Raw genomic sequence first — 19,399 nt, forward strand, 5'->3', positions numbered from 1 at the left:
TGAACCCAGAACCTTTATATTGAACTACATCCCTACCCCGCTTCCCCCTTGAATTTCGAGACCAGGTCTCATTAAATTGTTCAGCCTGGGCTTGAATTTATTACAGCCTCCTAGAGTGTTCCAATTACAGGCATGTACCACCATACCTGGTTAATCAGTGGGCATTTCTTTTTCTTTTTTTCTGGTAGTGGGGATCGAACTCAGGACCTTGTGCTTGCAAGGCAGGCACGGTGCCACTGAGCTAAGTCCCTGGCCCTTTTTCTTAAAATTCAGTGCAGTTTATTGATAATTCAGCATCTTGATTTAAAAAAAATTTTTTTTGAGATTAGGGTCTTGCTGTGTAATCTAGGCTGGCCTTGAATTGGAAGCAGTCCTCTGGTGTCAGCCTCCCGAGTACTGGCATTATAGATGTGCACCACCACACCTGGCAGTATCTTGATTTTTGGATAAAATCTTTATATCACCTATATAGAGGTTATTGGTAAGGCTATAACTGGTTTGGCCCTGGAGCCAAGATGGAAATTGAGTAATAAAGGAGGGTGGTTGAGATGTTTTATACACATTGTTACAGGGTGTGGGGGATGATTGATTCCAAAGCTCTGCATAGGGTCAAAATTACTTTTGAAAACTTCTTAAAAGAGTCATGTCACATTACTACTATGCTGTATTTCTTTTTCAAAATTAAAAAAAAAAATTTTGGTACCAGGGATCGAACTTAGAACATTGCGCTTGTGAGGCAGGTGGTGGACCCACTGAGCTAAATCCCCAGCTCTATATTTCTTCCCTATCTGCCCACAGGGCAGTTAATTCTTTCTTAGGGACCAGGTTATAGAACAAATTAGGTACTCAACATTACTAAAGAAATTAGTTTGGATTCAAATGTCTTGGTGTCTCTGCAGCATATATTCCTGGAGTGGAGTGCTAAGAGTCAGCACTGTTCACCTACCCCTGTATCTGACTTCCCTTCTGCATGGTTAATTTCTAAATATACCCACACAGAACACATAGTACATTATGTGTATAATTAGAAAATAGACCACGTTACTATTCCAGGATCGATTCTACAAGGAATTTTAAAGATATTTCTTTATACAGAGTTACTTAAATTTCAGTTAAAAAATAATTTACTTCTGCATAGTTTCATTGTCTTGAGCCTGCTTCTTCCTCATTCCAATTAGAGTAATAAGTACTATGATGAGATGGTATGTTTGGAACAAAGGGTACTTTTAGATATCAGAGTAGACACTTTAAATAAAGTGAAAAATATGTTTTTGTTAACTTTGATCTTCATTACACCTGTGATAACATCATTTAACTTAATAATTTGTAAATATATGATAAAAAATTTAAGAATGGAAGAGTGTATACAGTGAAAAATGAATCTGTCCCATTTGTTGCCTTTCTCAGAAACAATCACTGTTGTTAGTTTCTTATTCTTTTAGAGATGTTTTGTGCACATGCATTTGTACTCTAAGGCTTTACAAACATTTAAAATGTGCGGATCTATCAAGTTGTTCATTAAAAGTTTCTGGATACCAACAGTTGAGGAAATTGTTTCAGTCCATATAAACAGAATGGTAAGCGTTAAATGGGGAAAAATTACACAGTTTAACTCTAGATTTATGGTTTATAAACTGTGGTCTAGGCAAGGTGAATTTATCTTAGCCTTTTAATTACACTTTTTTAGATTTATCACATAATCAGAATTTTATTCATCTTTTAACAGAAGCTGTATGTATCCTTGAACAGTTATAGGAGATAGTAAATATTGAGCAGCTATCTTAATAAGTTTTTTTTTAGACAGGGTCTCGCTATGTAGTTCGGGTTACCCTTGAACTCATGTAACCCAGGCTGGCCTCGAACTCGCAGAGATCCACCTTCCTCAGCCTCCCAAGTGCAAGATTTATGTTTATGTTTGATTAACAGAGCTAGAGGGTATCTAGAATCCTTGAATCAGTCATCAAGCTCAGTGGGAGGCCAGCCCCATCATGTCCTGACTTGGACTGGAACCTTCATGTAGACAGCACAGTGTACTGAGAGAGATGGCGGAATAGGAGCAGCTTTCATGGTTAGATATTCATACTCTGATGGCACTGTTTGATTTGAAGCATGAGGCAACTTTGAAATTTTCATGATTGAATGTTTATATGTATCAAAGTATAGTAGAATTGACTAGATTTCTTTTTTTTTTTTTTTTTTTTTTGGTACTGGGGATCGAACTCAGGACCTTGTGCTTTTGAGGCAGGCGACCAAACCACTGAGCTAAATCCCTGGCCCTTAGATTTCTTTTTGATCAAGGCTATTTGGAGTCCTGTATGCCTCACTTATCTGTATGTCAAGCTCTTTTCCTCTGCTTGGGAAGTTTTCTGCCATTATTTCTGTGAAGAGATTTTTTATGTCATCGCCACTCTCTCCTGTTTCTTCATTGAGCCCAATCAGTCTTATGTTATTCTTCTTTGCATCATCTAGCAGCTGCTGGATTGATTTCTCATGTTCCCTTATAATTTTGAAGCAATTTTTCTTTTCCTGGTCACTAATTGCAATCTTATCTTCTATATCTGAAATTCTGTCCTCACATTGGCTCATTCTGCTGTGTAGACTTTCAATGGAGTTTTTCATGTCCTGGAAATCTATTTGCATCTGTTTTATGGATTCCATTTGTTTCTTATGTTGGGATTCCATCATGTTCCTGAGCTCCTCTCTAGATTTATTAATCATGTCTTGCACTAGGGGCACAATTTCTCCTGTTATCTGAGAAATTATTTCTGATTTCATTTTTTCCAGATCCCCTTTTGTTGCCAGTTCAGTGGGTCCAGGTGGTTGAGTATCAGAGTGTTCCATCTCATTTCCCTTTGGGGTTGGTGTAGGTGATCTGGAAGTCTGGTTTTGAGACTTATTTACGTGTTTTCTCATTTCGACTGGGGCGGGGGTGCTGTTAGCGTCTGCACGGATTACCTCCTCTGAGCTGGGTGAGGTGGGACAGGGGCCAGGAGCAGCGGTAGGGATGGTGACCCAAAAGCCCTTTCCTTTGGGCTGGGAGCAGCCGGAGGGATGGTGGCCTGGAAGACCCTTCCTCTGGACCAGGAGCAGTGGGACCACGGCTCAGAAGCCCCTACCTCTGGGCCGGGAACAGTGGGACTCAGTACCTTGGTCTGGTGGTCTGGTGTCCTCTGCGTCTTTGTAGTGTGGAATCAGGTGGCTGCCTGTCTGCAGCGGGCTGATTTGGTGTGTGTTCCGAGCGACTGGGGACCTTGGTAGGGTGTGGGGAGACCTGCCTGTCTGCAGCAGGGTGATTCGGCGTCTTCCCCGCGACTCAGGACCTCGGTAGGGCGTGCACAGACCTGCCTGTCTGCAGCGGGCTGATTTGGCGTGTTCTGTGCGACTCTTAGATTTCTTTATTAAAATGTCATCTGCTCTTTTATGCTAAGATTTGTTATTACATTTTTGTGGATGTTACTAGGAGTCCTTATGTAGATACTCTTGTTTTAATTTGTCGAGACTGACTTCCTTCCTTCCTTCCTTCCTGTCTCTTTTTTGGTACCGGGGATCAAACTCAGGACCTTGCACTTGTGAGGCAGGCAGTGGAACCACTGAGCTAGAAACTTGGCCCTAGACTCACCATCTTTTAAGCAGACATTTGTTTTAAAGTATTTTTTAATGATTCCATTTTGAAATTTATGGAAGAAAGTCATTCTGACTGTCCATTCCATGTAAGAACATGATATTGCCAAAAACTTTGTATTCAATAGTGTTATTATAACATGCCTTCCTTTCAGAGTTTCATGTTGAAAAGGAATTCCCCATTCATGGAAATAGAGTATATCTATAATGAGAAAGGAAAAACTTGCCTGTTTTTATATCCATATTTCAGAATTGCCAAATAAAATAACATTGACTTTATATGGGCCCATATCCTAAGAAACTGTCTTTAGAGTTTCAGTAGTTTGTAGGATATTTTTTCTCAATGAGGATATTTTAATTGAATAGTGGAAGTAAATTATGTTTTGTAAGTTTGCGTTCCTGACAATATTATTTTAAGCTCAAGAACATTTAACCCATTTTTTGTTTGTGATCTCAAGTTGATTTTTGTTGTATTTTTTATCACCTGTCAGTTGAGGACCCTGCTGTCTTATGTCGCTGTGAGTGGGGTGAGATGTAGTTGCAGAACTCTTACTGGATGTGAGTTTTTAGGTAGATGAAGTAATGTTAACTGTTTCCGGTATTTCTACTTCATTTAGGCTAATATCTACAGAAAGAAGGGTGGTGATAAGTATTTTATATTACCATTGATATTTATCAGACCATTTTTGAAAGGCAAGATGTTAGCTTTAATCACAAAGTTTTAAGTGGGTAGGGACCTTTGGAGAGAATTTTGCTAATTAAAGGAATAATGATTTTTCCCATAATTCTCCTTGATAGTAGCATGGTGGGAACTTAATAATGTAGATCTTTTGGCATTTGACAGTTGGGTAAATTAATTTGGCTAGCAAGACTAGTTACTCAGAAATAGGAAAAGTGGTTTTCTCTGACATTTCTTTCTTTGATGTAAACTACTTTGAGCTGAGAACTCCACATCTGATTAGCTGCTCACCTTAGGAGTGGCTTTTGAATTAGAGTGAACAGGTTTTGCAATGGAGAAATTATTTCAAGAGGTGAATAAATGTCTGGGTTGAAGTTCATCACTGATAGTGGCAGAGATCAATCAGTGTCTTTCCAAATTTTGTCAGATAGGCAAAAAACATTATTTTTGGCTGTCTGTCATATGACAGATTTTCCCCAAGACCCACTTTGCTTCTACATGTGTTTTCATTCTAACTTTTCTAAACTGTAAACAGAGCCAGCATGGTGCTGCCTACCTGTAATTCTGGCACTTGGAGGCTGAGGCAGGAGGATCACTGGGAGTTTGAGGCCAGCTTGGACTACATAGCAATTCAAGGACAGTCTTCAGGGCCTGTCTCAAAAACAAAAAACAAACACAAACTCTAAACAGTAAAGTTAGTCGAGCTCTTGGTGTTGTTAGGGAATGACTCAGCAGTGCAGAGAGCTGTTTTAAAGGCCTTGCCATCTGGATAGTTTAGAGAAGGGAAGAAACATGATCTTTATGGAAGTGCTTTTTATAATAATTAAACACATCAAAAGCCTTATTTATTCAGTCTTTCTGTGGTCTCACAAAATATTGATGAGGAAATATAGTGTTGGTTAGATCAGTTATTTTCCCAAGATAATCTGGCTAGTCATTGAATTTGGGGTTCAAATTTGGTCTTTTCTAAGTCCAAAGTCCATGTTCTTCCTAGAGTATCACTTAATAGCACATAGAAATGTGTAACAAACTCAAATAGTTTATTTTGTCCTAAAATGTATCTTGGATTTACATTCAGTGACATATTAAGTAATTTATTGCCTAGGGCATTACACTTCTGTTACCTGATTTAGTAGGAACCTGAAAGTTTTGCCCCAAACCCTTCTTCTGAAGGATGACTCTCTAAGATTGATTCAGAGTGCCAATTTTAGGTAAATTACTTTTGTATTTATATTTTTTGTTCTTCCTATTTTAAGGGAGAAAGTCAAGTATTTTGGCCTAGATTGGATGCTGAAAGTAAGGAAGAAAACAAAAGTGTGTATTAGATGTGGGGTGAATAATGTTTTGAAAAAGTTCTCTTAAAATCTGCTGAATTATTTAAGCATTTGGATATGAAGTAAGAGTTCCCTGCAGAGAACTGAGTAATTTGAATGTGAATTGATCTGTTCCATCACCAAATTATCATTTTAAGAAATTAAAAATACAGGTTATTGTGTTTTACATTAGAGTTTCTACTTTAGAACTTATTATTGAGATGGGACATTCAATTTTCGTTTCAATGTTGTGATAGACCTTAAAGTTAGTATTCTTAGAGGAACCTGTATATACACATGCCTCTTCGGCTCCTGACATTAAACACCAGGAGCTATGTACATTTTATTTCTCTTCTCTTGCTACTTGTAGTATTTTGTGACCTTATAGCCCCTAGCCTTCGTCCTACTTATTTACTTTAATTTAAATTTTTTAAATATATTTTTTGGTAAGTCATGTTGAATCCACCGTGTAATATAAGAAAGCATAATATAGTGGAAAAAGAAAATCTCACCAGGTCAGAAACAAATACAAAAAAACAGTAAAAAAGCTATAAAAACCTTGTACTTAAAAAAAAGACATAATTTTTGCTTAACATATTAATGTCATTTGTACTTGCATTTTAGCCAACAAAATTTATAGTTGAAAATGCTTAAGCCAGTTTCAAAATTTGATAATTTTTAAAATAACCACCTTGGCAACTAATTTATTGAGGTTTACTGTATATCAGGCACTGTTAGATACCTTAATGTAGTTTGATGCCTTAATATTTTTTAAATGCTGAAGATATACGGTATCAGTAATTCATTGGATAGGGTGCAGTAGCGTGTGTGTGCACACATGTGTATGTGCTATGTATGTTCCAATGTGGTTTTAAACTGATTCTCCCACTTTCTGAAGGGCTGGCAGGTTCATTACCCTTGTTCAGTTATGTCACCAGTAGTGTAAAGGGAGTGGTATCGGCACAATGCTATCTCTCACTTGTGTGTGGTCCCACCCTTCCTACCCCAACCACTGCATCTGATGGTATCCTCCTCTCTCACACCTTTGCTGTGCTGTACCTTGCTAATTCTTCCTTTGTCTCACTATCAGTTCCTTTGCCTTCTTACTCTCTCTTGGCATTCAATACTTCTTTTATGTTCATGACTTTGAAGTTTTTATCTTTTTGTTTTTGTCCCTCTCCCAGATTAAACCCAAGCCTCATGTGTGCTTTGCAAGCGATCTAACACTAAGCTACATTCCCACCCTCTCAAATTTGTATCCTTAGATTACAGTTTTAGCCTGATTCATAATTCATATATCTACATTTGTGTACTTATATCTTCTGGATTTCCTGTAGTTGTTTCAGAATTTAAATGTCCAAAGCAGACCTTTTTCTTTCACACTCTTGTTTCCTCCCAATTTTGCCAAATAGTACCATGACATGTCAACTGACGTTTGTCAGCTGTTCTTGATTATTCCTTCTCTTAATGCGTCTTCTCTTGTGCAAGAAGAAATCCTATTGTTTTTACTATTTAAACTTAGCCTTTTCTTCCCATTTGTTTCTTCTGTCATTCTCAGGTCACTATCAGCCCCTCTTCTGTTTAAATGCTCCTGTTGTTGCCTTAGAAAAATTCATACTCCATAGGCACTAAGCCTCTGAATGATGTAGCTCCTGCTCAAATTTCCAAACTGATCGATACTCTACAAATTCTTTCAAACTAGACTCTGTAATGATACTTGAACACAGCTCCTACCCAATTATGCCATCTGCAGTTGATGACCCCATTCCTGGAATGTTCTTTATTTTTCATAGGATGGGCTTTTTGCATCAGTCAGATCTCATCATAGATGTTACCTTTTATAGATATTACCTTTTTTTTTTAACCTGATCTAGAATACCATTTAACTCCTTTCACATCATTGTTAACTTTTTTACATACAGTTTTTAGTATTTTAATTATCTGATTTGTTTATTGACTTTTGGGTTGGTCTGTATCCCACATAGAATGAAAGTACCATGAGCATGGCAACTTTGATTATTAGTTTGTAGCCACTTGTAAAATATTTGTTGAAAATGGGTGAATGAGGAAGCACATAAAGCTACGTTCATGCAGATCTGTTTAAATATTTGCCCTCCTGTTACTACTTTCTTCAACATGGTTATATTGTATTATTTCTAGTTTGGGGGCCAGAAAGAGGAATTAACAGGGATTAGATGTCAAATACCAGGCATTATGAAGTGTATTTAAAATAGTGTCTTTAGTTGGTCACTCTTGGCTGATGCCTAGAGGTTAAATATAATGAAACAATTACTAAGATAAAGCTAGAAATGGAACCCAAGATTAACTCCAAAGCCTTCTGAAGCACAAACAGCTGCTCATAGGAAAATAGGACTTTGGACCCTTAACAAAAGGGGGGCTAGCAGTGCATGCTGGTGCACACCTGGAATTCTAGACTACTTGGGAAACTGAGGCAGGAGGTTCCCAAATTTGAGGCCAGCCTGGGCAGTTTATAAGTTCATGTTTCAAAATAAAATAGAAAGGAGTTGAGTGTGATAATGCATGCTTATATTCTGAGCACTTTGGGAGGCTGAGGCAGGAGGATCACAAGTGTGTGAGTCCAGCCTGAGCAACTTAAAATAAAAGCTGGGAATGTTGCTCAGTACAAAGAGCCCTGGGTTCTATCCTTAGTTATCAGCCCCCCCCGCCCCCCCCCCAGCGTAGCTCAGTGGTAGAACACTTGCCTAGTATGGGCAAGGCCCTGGGTTCATGTTCTAGTATTGAATAAATAAGGGCAGAGGGGGCATGGGTCTCATTTCTTTTCGTTCTTTATTTGCTTTCGTCCTTCTGTAAGCCAATCCTTAAAGTCACTGTTTACCCACCCTATCCTTCTTTTGATAAAATGAACCAGTCATTATTTTCTTGGAAATTCTTTGTAAATTTTCTACAGTGCTGTTAAAATATGGCTTGTAAAAGTTAAGTGATAGAAAGTAGGGAGGATTTAACTTTCATTTTTGGCTGCTTCCTTGCTGTTTAAATAGTAAACTTTGGGTGTAGAAGTGCAGATAGTTGCCAGTAGTCAAGATATGGAAGGAAAAGGGGAGATGACTAGAAGGTAATACAGCAACAAAGTCCTGCGGGCCATATTGATTGGACCACTGGAGTGCTATATTCCAGGTGGTGGGACCACTGAGCTAAATCCCTGGGCCCCAACTTCTTATTATGGCACATTAAATCAGACAGACCACAGTGCCTTAGTGAGGCATTGTACTATCGGGAGATGAGTGTGTTTTTATAAATAATTGATTTATAGAAATACATCCTAATATTTTCCCCCAGAATAGTAAATTTGTCAGGCTGAAATGCATAATATTAGGTAGTTGGTTTCAATTTAAATTTTTATTATTAGTGAAGGTGCTTTAATAGAAAAGAGAATTGAAATGCAATATATTTGTCATTGCATTTAATATAGATAGATGTGTTAATTTTTCCTGATGTTTTTCTTTTGCTTCAACTTTTAAATTATTATAAGGTTATGAAATACAGTTACTTAAGAATTCACTGTAAGTACTGAATTAACATTTTGACATGATTATTGGCATGTCAGAAATTACTTTTATTCTTTAAAATCTATTTAGAGTTTAAACCATTTGTATACCTCATTGTTTTAATGTGAACTTTTTATGGATGATTTTGATTTCTCTAGTCATGTATTATATTTCTTCCATGTTGGGCCGGGGATTTAGCTCAGTGCTTTCACTGCCTGCTGCGCAAGCGCAAGGACCAGAGTTCGATCCCCGGTACCAAAAAAAAAAAAAATTCTTCCATGTATATCATGGATGAATTTAATTAATGTTTGAAAATCAGCTTTATGTTGGGTATATTACCACAGTATTTATGATATGAAGATTGGCAGTCTTACACAAAGTGTTGAAGAAATTGGGTAAGATTAGTGTTGGCAATCAAAGACCCTCTGCCTGGCAGCCTGTTTTTGCAAATGACATTTTATTGCTGGCCTCTTTTTTTTTTTTGACCTTTCAATTTTGTAAGTAAAGTTTTATTGGAACACAGCCGTGTGCATTGATCTTAGGTATATCTAAATAAAGCCAGTGTTTTAATTTTTTCTTTTTTTTGGTACCAGGGATTGAACTCAGGACCTTGCGATTGCAAGGCAGGCACGGCACCACTGAGCTAAATCTCTGGCCCTTTGTACATCTGTTTTCTTTTCTTTCTCTCTTTTTTTTTTGGTACCAGGGATCAAACTCGGGACCTTGCACTTGCAAGGCAGGCAGCGGCATCACTGAGCTAATCCCTGGCCCCCAAGTACATCTGTTTTCTGATTCTGACTCATTCTTTTGTCCTCTCAATTCTGCCACTATACCACCCAATGAATTTTTTTTTTTTTAGATTTTATAACTTTTCAGTTCTAAAATTTCTGCTTGGTTCTCTTTTATAGTTCTTATTCCCTGAGAAATCCTCTCTTTTCATTTATTTCAAATGTATTTACCTTTCTCTAATGGAGAGCATAGTTATAATATCTATTTTATGGTTTATGCTTGATAACACATCTTAGTTGAGGTTATCACCTACTGATCATCCTTTCCTTTAAGAAGTGGTTACATGGAGAGGAAAGAGGGAATAAAAAGAATCAAGATATGTTAAGTAGATGTACCCACACCCCTAAAATGAATGTAAATGTAAAAAGAATTGATTATATTTTCTGGATTATGTTGTAGGCAATATGAATATGATGCTTTATAAATTCTGAGCAGCTGAAGAATGGTTTTTGCTTACATCTTATTTTATTTTTTAAATTAAAAAATTTTTTTTGGTACCGGGGATTGAACTCGGGTCCTGGCCCTTGCGCATCAGGCAGCAAAACCACTGAGCTAAATCCCCGGCCCTTTACTTACATTTTAAAAAATTGTTGGATTTTTTTGTTTTGTTTTTTGAGCTAGGGTCTTGTTAAGTAGTTCAGACTGCTGGGGATTTAGCTCAGTGGTTCTGCCACCTGCCTCACAAGTGCAAGGCCGGAGTTCGATCCCCGTTACCAAAAAAAAAAAAAGGAATGAAAGTAGTTCAGACTGGCCTTAAACTCATTATGTAGTCTAGTCTGGCCTCGAATTTATGGTGATCCTTTTGCCTCAGTTTCCCAAGGACTGGGATTATAGGCTTATGTCACCACACCCAGCCATGAAGAATGGTTTTTAAGCAGGCCATTGCCCTAATTTTTTCCTCATTTTGTGTGTCAAGTAATTTTAGATTGTACAGTATTTTGGATATTTTAAATTTTGTTTTGTAGATTGTGTTCCTTTATAATCCTACAGGAAATGGTGATTTTTTTCTTTTTGATTTTTTGTTTTTTTGTTCTTTTGGTATTGGGGATCGAACTCGGGTCCTTGCGCTTGTGCAGCAGGCAGCAAAACCACTGAGCTAAATCCTTGGCCCTTTTCTTTTTAATTTTTAAGCAAGCTATCAATCCTAGTAGATTTAGAGCTCATGTTTCTCTGCTTTGAGGTTGAGGGACAAGGTTTATATAACCTCTGTTCATTGTTAAAAGTTTTGTTACACAGCTTTGGATCTGTTGTGCACAACTCAGGGATAGGTCTGGGACTTAGGGAAATCTCCTTTTCCAGTTTTCTTCTTTGAAATACCCCAAGTGGTCTTTGGCCTATAAGGGCTCTCTGTTCAATTACCTCTCGCCAAAAAGAAATGGTTCATACTGAGATTTTAGCTACTCTGAGTTAGTGCTCTGTTAAATAGTTTCTTCACTGTGGCCTACCCACTCTCCAAAGCCTGTAGAGATAAGAGGACAAAACAGAGCAACAATAACCAAAACTAAAATGAAAATGAAACAAAACAGAAATCTCATAAGACACCTGCTCCCTTGTGGAACATTCACTGAGTTTTGACTCTCCCTCAATCTGTATGTTTTGCTAATTTTTCTGAGTCCCCAGATAGGTTGTTTTTGCAGTGGTGGTGAACCTATGGCACACATGCTGCAGCAGGCTGTTTATATCATTGAAACCACTAAAAGATTTGCTATCACTGGTCTAGAGCATGGACGTCCAACCTTCTGGCTTGCCTGGGCCACACTGAGTGAAAAGGAATTGTCTTGGTTCACATATAAGATATATAGTATATAGATAGATAGATAGATATAAGATATATAGTATATATATATAGATAGATATAGATATAGATAGATATCATAGATATATAGTATATATAAATATATAAGAAACAAAACTTTCTTTTTTACTGTTTTAATTATTTTACAAAATCACAAAAACCCAGGTTTAATCATTAACTAAGAAAACTTACATGACTGCTTAATAAACACCTGTCTTCACAGGCACATACACACAGAGGTGGATTGAAATGCTACTATCCATAGTTGGCTGTGCTGTGTTTCACTCATCAGGTAGCGCAAGTGTCTGATACTTGTGAGTTTCAGTTGGACTGGGTGTGACAGGCACTGTAGGTGGAGTTAGCACTAACTGGACTGTGCCCTCCCCCACATAGTGTTCCCTTGTTTCTTATGAAATCTGCACTTGAGCACTGCACAGTTGAGTCAGGAAAAAATATGACGTAAAAATCACATAAAAATGTTAAGTTTATGTTGTTGTCCAGGGCCGCAGGTGGCCCTTGTACTGTGGGTGGAATGGCTGGTTTAGAAGTTTTAGTTCTAATCAGTAGGAGAGATCAGGTGTACTAGGTTTGTTTTATCTTTGCTGAATGGGATGTCTATTTTTCTTTTTTCCTTCGGTACCGGGGATTGAACTCAGGACCTTGTGCTTGTGAGGCAGGTACAGTGCCACTGAGCTAAATCCCTGGCCCAAGGATGTCTATTCTTAACACCCTTTCCCTTTTTGGTGTTTGTTTTTTTCTTCAGGGAGCTTACCAAATAAAGATAGTAGCATTTAGTTTCATTCCAGGCCTGAGATTTCAATTATCACCTTTTTTTTTTTTTTTTGGCACCGGGGATCAAACTTGGGACCTTGCACTTGCAAGGCAGGCAGCAGCTTAATTATCATCTTAATTGGGCTTGGTTACAATATTCCTAAAATCTTTTCAAGCTTATTCCATTTCTTCACTTATAAGTTTTTCTCATAAAGTATAACTTCAGATGGCTAATCTCTCAAATGTAATGGAAAAAGAAAAACTTGTCTTACCAGTTACAGGCTGAAGGTCTGGATGTACCCTATTGTAGCTCCCTTTGTATATAAACTACAAGTTATTTGCCTTCTACAAGGTGTGAATGATGTACCTTTTGGATCATTGTAAATGAACCAATATAGGTGAAATTTACAGCTGTTTGATCATTTTCACTGAAAGTGTGGTTGATGAGATGGATTTAAAACTGGAAATACTACTGAGAAATTTAGATGAAAAAATTAAGTGTAGGATTAGATTTCAAAATGAAATGGATCAGAATTAGTGTCATAAGTTAAAGAGGTACAGATGTAAGGTCTACTTATGTTCACACAATTGATTACTTATGTACGGAATGAATAAGATATGATTTCACAGCAATTATGCCTGAAAGAAAGACACCATGAATTAGCAAGCTGAGTTACGAAGTAAAGAAAGCATACACAATTTAAAGTTGCACTGATGATAGAAAAGTATGTATGGTCCACTTTACAGTCATCACACTGTAATGTGTGATGAGTAGTCTGGGGAAATGAGAATTTTCCTCCTGGAAAGTCTAAAAAGAGAAACCTGTTAAGAGGTCTCTGATATATTTGGATGGTTTTCTTATGAAATAGAGCATACTATTAGAAATCCCTGCAGGGCCTGGGGATTTAGCTCAGTGGTTCCGCCTCCTGCCTCGCAAGCGCAAGGTCCTGAGTTTGATCCCCAGTACCAAAAAAGAGAAATTCCTGCATTTCATGTTAGGTGACTAGAGCTATGGAGATTCTGGAATTTTTTTTCCCCCTTTGGTACCTGGGATTGAACTCAGGACCTTCTGGTTGCGAGGCAGGCACGGCGCCACTGAGCTAAATCCCAAGCCCTGGAATTGTTTTTATAGCTGATGAATAATTGCAACTCTTGATTTTATGAAGTTATTTTATCGACATATAGTAATTGTACATATTTATAGAGTGCAGTGTAATAATTCAGTACATGGTCACTTTGTATAATGGTCAAATCAGGGTTATCAACATTTCCATATTTACTATTTTTTTGTTTTGGGAAACATTGAACTCCTCTAGTTCTTTGTAAGATATGTAAGTTGTGAACTATAGTAAACATTCTGACCTCTAAAACATTAAAATATAATCCCATCAGGAAGCTATTTTGGTATCTGTCACTAGATATATGAACTGCAAACATTTTTCTTCATTCTATTATGAATTAAAGGAGAAAATTACTGTAAAACATAAGTTTCTTTGGTTAAAGTTATTTACTTAGTCTATAGAAGAGACTGTTCATTTGCTGTTGGGTAGATAATTGGATTTGAGCCAAAATTTCAGGACTTTTAAGACATTTTAGAATAATTTGGCTCTTTTCTGGAGTGAACTAATAATTTATTTCACCTTTGGTGGGGGCAAACTTTTTTTTTTTTTTCCTTTGGTACCAGGGATCAAACTCAGGACCTCGCCCTTGCAGGGCAGGTGTTTTGCCACTGAGCTAAATCCCCGACCCATGGCAAACATATTTTTATCAGGTTGCAACATTTTTCTTACCATGCTCTAAAGTGTTGCACCCTCAATGATGTAATAGGAAGATTACACTTCATGGAGTATGGGTAGACCTGGTCTAGGCTCTTAAGCCTTGTCTTCTTGGGTGAGGACATATTACTAAGTGGTTCGTGCAGACAGGGTGGCTGGGCGAGGCTTCTCACTAGGCTTGAGATTCAGATCTTTTGATTTCTATTTTCATGTTTTTAATAGAACTATGTTTTGTTTTAAAATAATTTTTTTGTACTAAAGGTATTTGAATACACAGTTAAATTACCATATCATAATACTCTGTTGTTTATAGGGTGCAAAATAAATGAAATCAACATTATTTGTGGCCAAGGAGGAAGAAAGAATGTTTGTTACTGTACTTTTGACCAAATATAGAATTGTCTTCCTTAGAAATCTTGTAGTTATAGTAATCTTATTAGCTAATAAAGTAACTAGTAGAAATCAGGGTCTTTAACTTTCCCTTTGTAAAGTTGGAGTGGCTCACCTTGTTTGGCATAGAATTAATAACTCACTTGAGAACTTACTTTGACATCATGAGAATTAGTTCTACCTGGAAAAAGCAATAGCAGTTGGCACTGCAGAAGGAAGACAGCCCTGATTTTCCACCAGTCATGTGATCAGACTGTAGAACTTCAGTGGCTAGAAAGATTTTTTTTTGGATAAAGGGTTAGCCCTTATTCTGAAAGGACTGCCAAGCTAATATTAAGGATGTTTGTCCTGAAACTCGTGAGGCTTATGTTTTGTTTATATATGTGTGTGTAATTTGAAACAGTTCCTTTAATAAAATGTTTTAGCTTTATCAGATCCCATTGCAGCATTTAACAGTTCTTTGTGTGTAGGAGGTGGTGGCAGTGCATTTAATTATTGTCTGAGGCTGCTAAGTGTAAGAAGCTATCTAGAGACTGGTACAGAATTTTTAGACATTTTAATGACTACAGAGTAAGAGTTTTGGTTTTGTGTTCCCTTTGTTTACCTCAGTAAGCTGGCTGCTTGGATATAAAGAATTTTACCCCTGGGGCCGGGGATTAAACTCAGTGGTTTCACTGCCTGCTGTGCAGGCTCGAGGACCAGAGTTCGATCCCTGGTACCAAAAAAAAAAAAAAAAGAATTTTACCTCTGATTCTTCCAGATTTTGGCAGCTTGTCTTTCTTTAAAAAAACCCCAACTATTTGCCTCTCTTAGTTTGTCTTCCAAACTGTCTGGAATTAGAAAAGAATATGATGTGGGATGTATTAAGTATTTGTTAAGCTGAAGGAAAGAGTCTCATTTTCAGTTTATAACATTTATGCACACTCCTCCCTTTTTGGTGGTGCTGGGAATTGACCCTCACATTGAAGGTCCCAGGTGTGCAAACACCGCCCCCCCCCCATTTTAATATTTGAGACAGGTTTTCTCCAAGTTGTCCAAGATGGACTGAATTTTTTTTTTTTTTTTTGGTACTGGGGATTGAACTTGGGACCTTGCGCTTGTGAGGCAGGCGCCGGAACCACTGAGCTAAATCCCTGGCCCAAGATGGACTGAAACTTGTAGTCCTTTTGCTTCAGCCTTCCAGGATGCTGGAATTATAGTGTCTGCAACCACACTGTAATTTTTTTATTGATGGAAAAAACATTTATAATTATCCAGCTGGATTCAGTTTGAATGGCCCCAAGTTGTCAGCGCCATTCAATTTATAGTCATTCTTTAAAAACAATTTAAATCATACAAATCATTTGTATTTACTGTAGAAGAAGCACATACTACAGTTAGGTAATCCCATCATCTAGAGGTAGTTGCTGTTGATCTCTTGGTTGTCTCCCCTCCCCCCACTTTTGTGGTAGTAGATCTTGAACCCAGGTCTTAATGCATGCTAGGTAAGTGCTCTACCCTCAGGCCTGGCTGTGATTCTTCAAGAGGGCTAGAGTATACAGGCATTTTCTATTCCAAAATATTACCATACCAAGTAGAAGAGTTTGATCTTTTAATTGTGAAGTTTAATGAGATGATAGTCAGGCCGGAGATTTAGCTCAGTGATTCTGCTGCCTGCCTCGAAAGCAGAAGGTCCCAAGTTCGATCCCTGGTACCAAAAATAAATAAATAAATAAAATTAAAACAACAAAAAGCAAAATTAAACAATAAGGAAACAATTGTGTTTGTTATTCCTGTGTAGCATAGTTGACAGAACAGATTGGGCCTTTGTCAGGAGTTATACTTGATGAGTCTTCCTGAATATTGTGGTTATACTTCTTTAGTCCTTTTGTATAGAAAGTAAAGTTGGTAAATTTTCATCATGGGCCTAAAGTTTGAAAACTTTTATAATTATATTTGTTTTGAGTTGATATAGAATGTTTATCATGGGTACCACTTTTGGAGAAGATTCAAATTAAGTCACATTGGGAAATTTAAAGTGCTTTATTTTCCAGTTTCTATGGAGGAATAAGTCTATAACTCCACTAATTAGGTAAAAAAGTTGGGTAATTGGCAGAATTTTGTGGTGGTAATTTTCTCTTACTGCTAAAACAATTCATTTTTGAATTCTCTTATCCTTAACTTGCTCTTCTAGAATTCCTAGAGGACCTGTTCAGCAGCCTCTTGAGGATCGAATCTTTACTCCCACGGTTTCAGCTGTCTATAGTACAGTGAGTATTTCAAGGCTTCTTGTCACACAGTGTATTTCCTTTTCTACTTGAGCTCTTGACATTATGGGCAGTTTTTTTTTTTTATTAACATATGATAGGTTTTTGGCAAAAATTTTCAATCAAATTAGATGAGTATAATGTAATGAGGCAAATAGACCCTTTTTTCATTATCTTAATCTAAGTAGGGATGAAACACTGCTAAGATAGAGTAGCTTATATACCTGTTGTCTTTTTTCTCTTCCCATAAATATTAACTTCTGGCCTTGTATTTTGATTTTTTGGGACACTGATGTTTTATATAATTTTGAATATATTTTCTTAAAAATGTTTAGTTTTTTATTAACTTAGTATTTTTCTTTTCCTCTCTGATAACATATAACATATGTAGAAGGAGTGGAAAAGTGAACATTAGAGGAAATTTACATTTTTGTATTAAATGATTGATTCAAATTTATGAATGAAATTTCAAAGTTAAAAGTTGTAGGCAATAAGAAGCAAATTTTAGGTGACTTGCAGCAAACCTAGGGATTTTAGGGTACCTGAGAGTACAAAACCCATCTTTTAAAATATTTCAATTCTACAAATCATTTCTTTCTGTGTTGTAAAGAAACACTTCAGTCAATAGAAATCATGAGACCTAGGAGAACCAGTTGACTTAAAACATGTACCAGTTTTTTTCCTTTCATTATTATTATTTTTTTGTACCGAGGATTGAACTCGGGTCTTTGTGCTTGCGCAGCAGACAGGAAACCACTGAGCTAAATCCCTGGCCCTTTCCTTGCATTATTAAAGGTAGGCTAACAAAGATCATTAGAAGAAATCACATGATTATTGACTTGATTGTCCTGAGATGAAAGGGTATGTGAGAAACAAATTATTAAGCAGATTTTGACTTAATGGCCTGAGTAGATGTTTACTCAGGATGCACAGGATGTTGTAAAGCCTATTGTTTTTGGAAGTGTTCATGGTAAGCTTTCTTAAAAATTACTAAATATTTCTGAAATCCAGCACACTTTTTTTAAGCTTTGTCATTTCTGTTGAGTTTTTCGGATGAAAATTTGATGTTGGATAGGTATTCCCTATACTTTTTAGTACCACTCCAGAGGCAAAGAACCATGACTAAGAAGTCAGGCTGTGGGTGAAATGACCAGGAATGCAGAATAAAATACACAAATCTCAGCTTCATAGAAACTATTTTTTTTTTTGTATATCCTTTTATTGGTACATTTTAGGTGTACAATATAATGACGTTCATCATTGGAAATTTGCACCTTTACATACTCTCTTGGTTCTTATTTTTTTCCCCTTCCCCTGCCCTCCCTTCAACCCCTCCATCCCTCCCTATTTACAAATACTTTGTTTCCATTTTTCCATTTTCTCATATTAATTCCATTCTCTTCTTTCCTTTCCCCTACCCCTCCCACTTCCCCTTCCCCTTTGCCCCTTTTCTTTCTATTTCACACTATTTATTATACCTTTTAGTCCTTATTTACACTTTCAGTTTCTCAATAGAAACTTTTTTAATACTGCTTTTCTGACTAAAATTGTCATTTACCTGTTCTTTGAAGGTTAATGCCTGGTACCTAGGTCATTGCCCAAATCACTTTTCCCTTTGGCCCATCAATAGTACTTTCTCTTGGATATACTGGTATGCTGCCATATAAAGGAAAAATATTAGAGATATTCTATGTTTTCGATATAGGTTTACGTATTGTAGAAGATGTTTTTACTGTGCTGTTTTGGACAAAATAAAGAATTCTGTGTTGGGCTGGGGATTTAGCAAAGTGGTTCTGGCCTTGCAAGCACAAGGTCCCGAGTTCGATCTCTGGTACCAAAAATAAAAATAAAAAAGAATTCTGTGTTGAGGCTAAAAATAAAACAAAGTTTAGAGAGCAAGATGAGTCAATAAATACATGTAATCTAAAGTGAACTGATGGAGCAATTTATTTTTATTTTTGGTACTGGGAATTGAACCCCCAGGGCCTTTGGACTGAGCTATAGCCCTGGCCCCTTTTTCTTTTCTTTTTTTTTTTTTTTGAGAAAGGGTCTCACTGAGTTGCCCTGTTGGTCTGTAACTTGCAGTCTTGCTCCTGCCTCAGTCTCCCACGGTGCTGGGATTTCAGGAATGTGCCACTCTATGCCTGACTGGAACAGTGTTTCTTAACAGTTTGTTTATGCATTACTTTTAGAATCTGAAAATAATTGTAATATTCTTTCAAGTAGAACATATAATTTTAGAGTTTCACAGATGCTCATTAGCTCTCTGTAGATTCTAGGTTAAGAACCTCTTGAGTAGAGACAAGAACATGTTCTATGTATGTGTACTACCTCCATACAATGAATATAATCATTATGTACTGCAAACATACACTAATAAGAATAAAAATTTGGAAAAAAAGAGATAAGAACATACTCTTGTGTGGGGAAGGAAGCGGTCACATCCCTGAGAAAATGAGACTTAAACTGTGTAGGACTTCTCAGACAGAAGAG

General features: G+C 37.0%; 1 protein-coding gene across 22 annotated transcripts in view; it reads left to right on the plus strand.

Moving 5' to 3' along the window:
• Window positions 1-19,399, plus strand: part of Eif4g3 (eukaryotic translation initiation factor 4 gamma 3) — a 363,950-nt gene that overhangs the window by 58,019 nt on the left and 286,532 nt on the right. For all 22 annotated transcript variants that reach the window (XR_002396957.2, XM_021262986.2, XM_021262987.2 and 19 more), the window contains exon 2: window positions 16,834-16,909. Coding sequence is in view for 19 of the 22 variants with exons in the window: in XM_021262986.2 (XP_021118645.2) it covers window positions 16,834-16,909 (76 nt within the window). In the remaining 3 variants the exon portion in view is untranslated. The remainder of the gene's footprint in view (window positions 1-16,833; window positions 16,910-19,399) is intronic.

Source organism: Heterocephalus glaber, unplaced genomic scaffold (genome assembly GCF_053883595.1).
Source record: "Heterocephalus glaber isolate CG9 unplaced genomic scaffold, H.glaber_assembly_v1.0 deba00001452, whole genome shotgun sequence".
NCBI lineage: Eukaryota > Metazoa > Chordata > Mammalia > Rodentia > Bathyergidae > Heterocephalus > Heterocephalus glaber.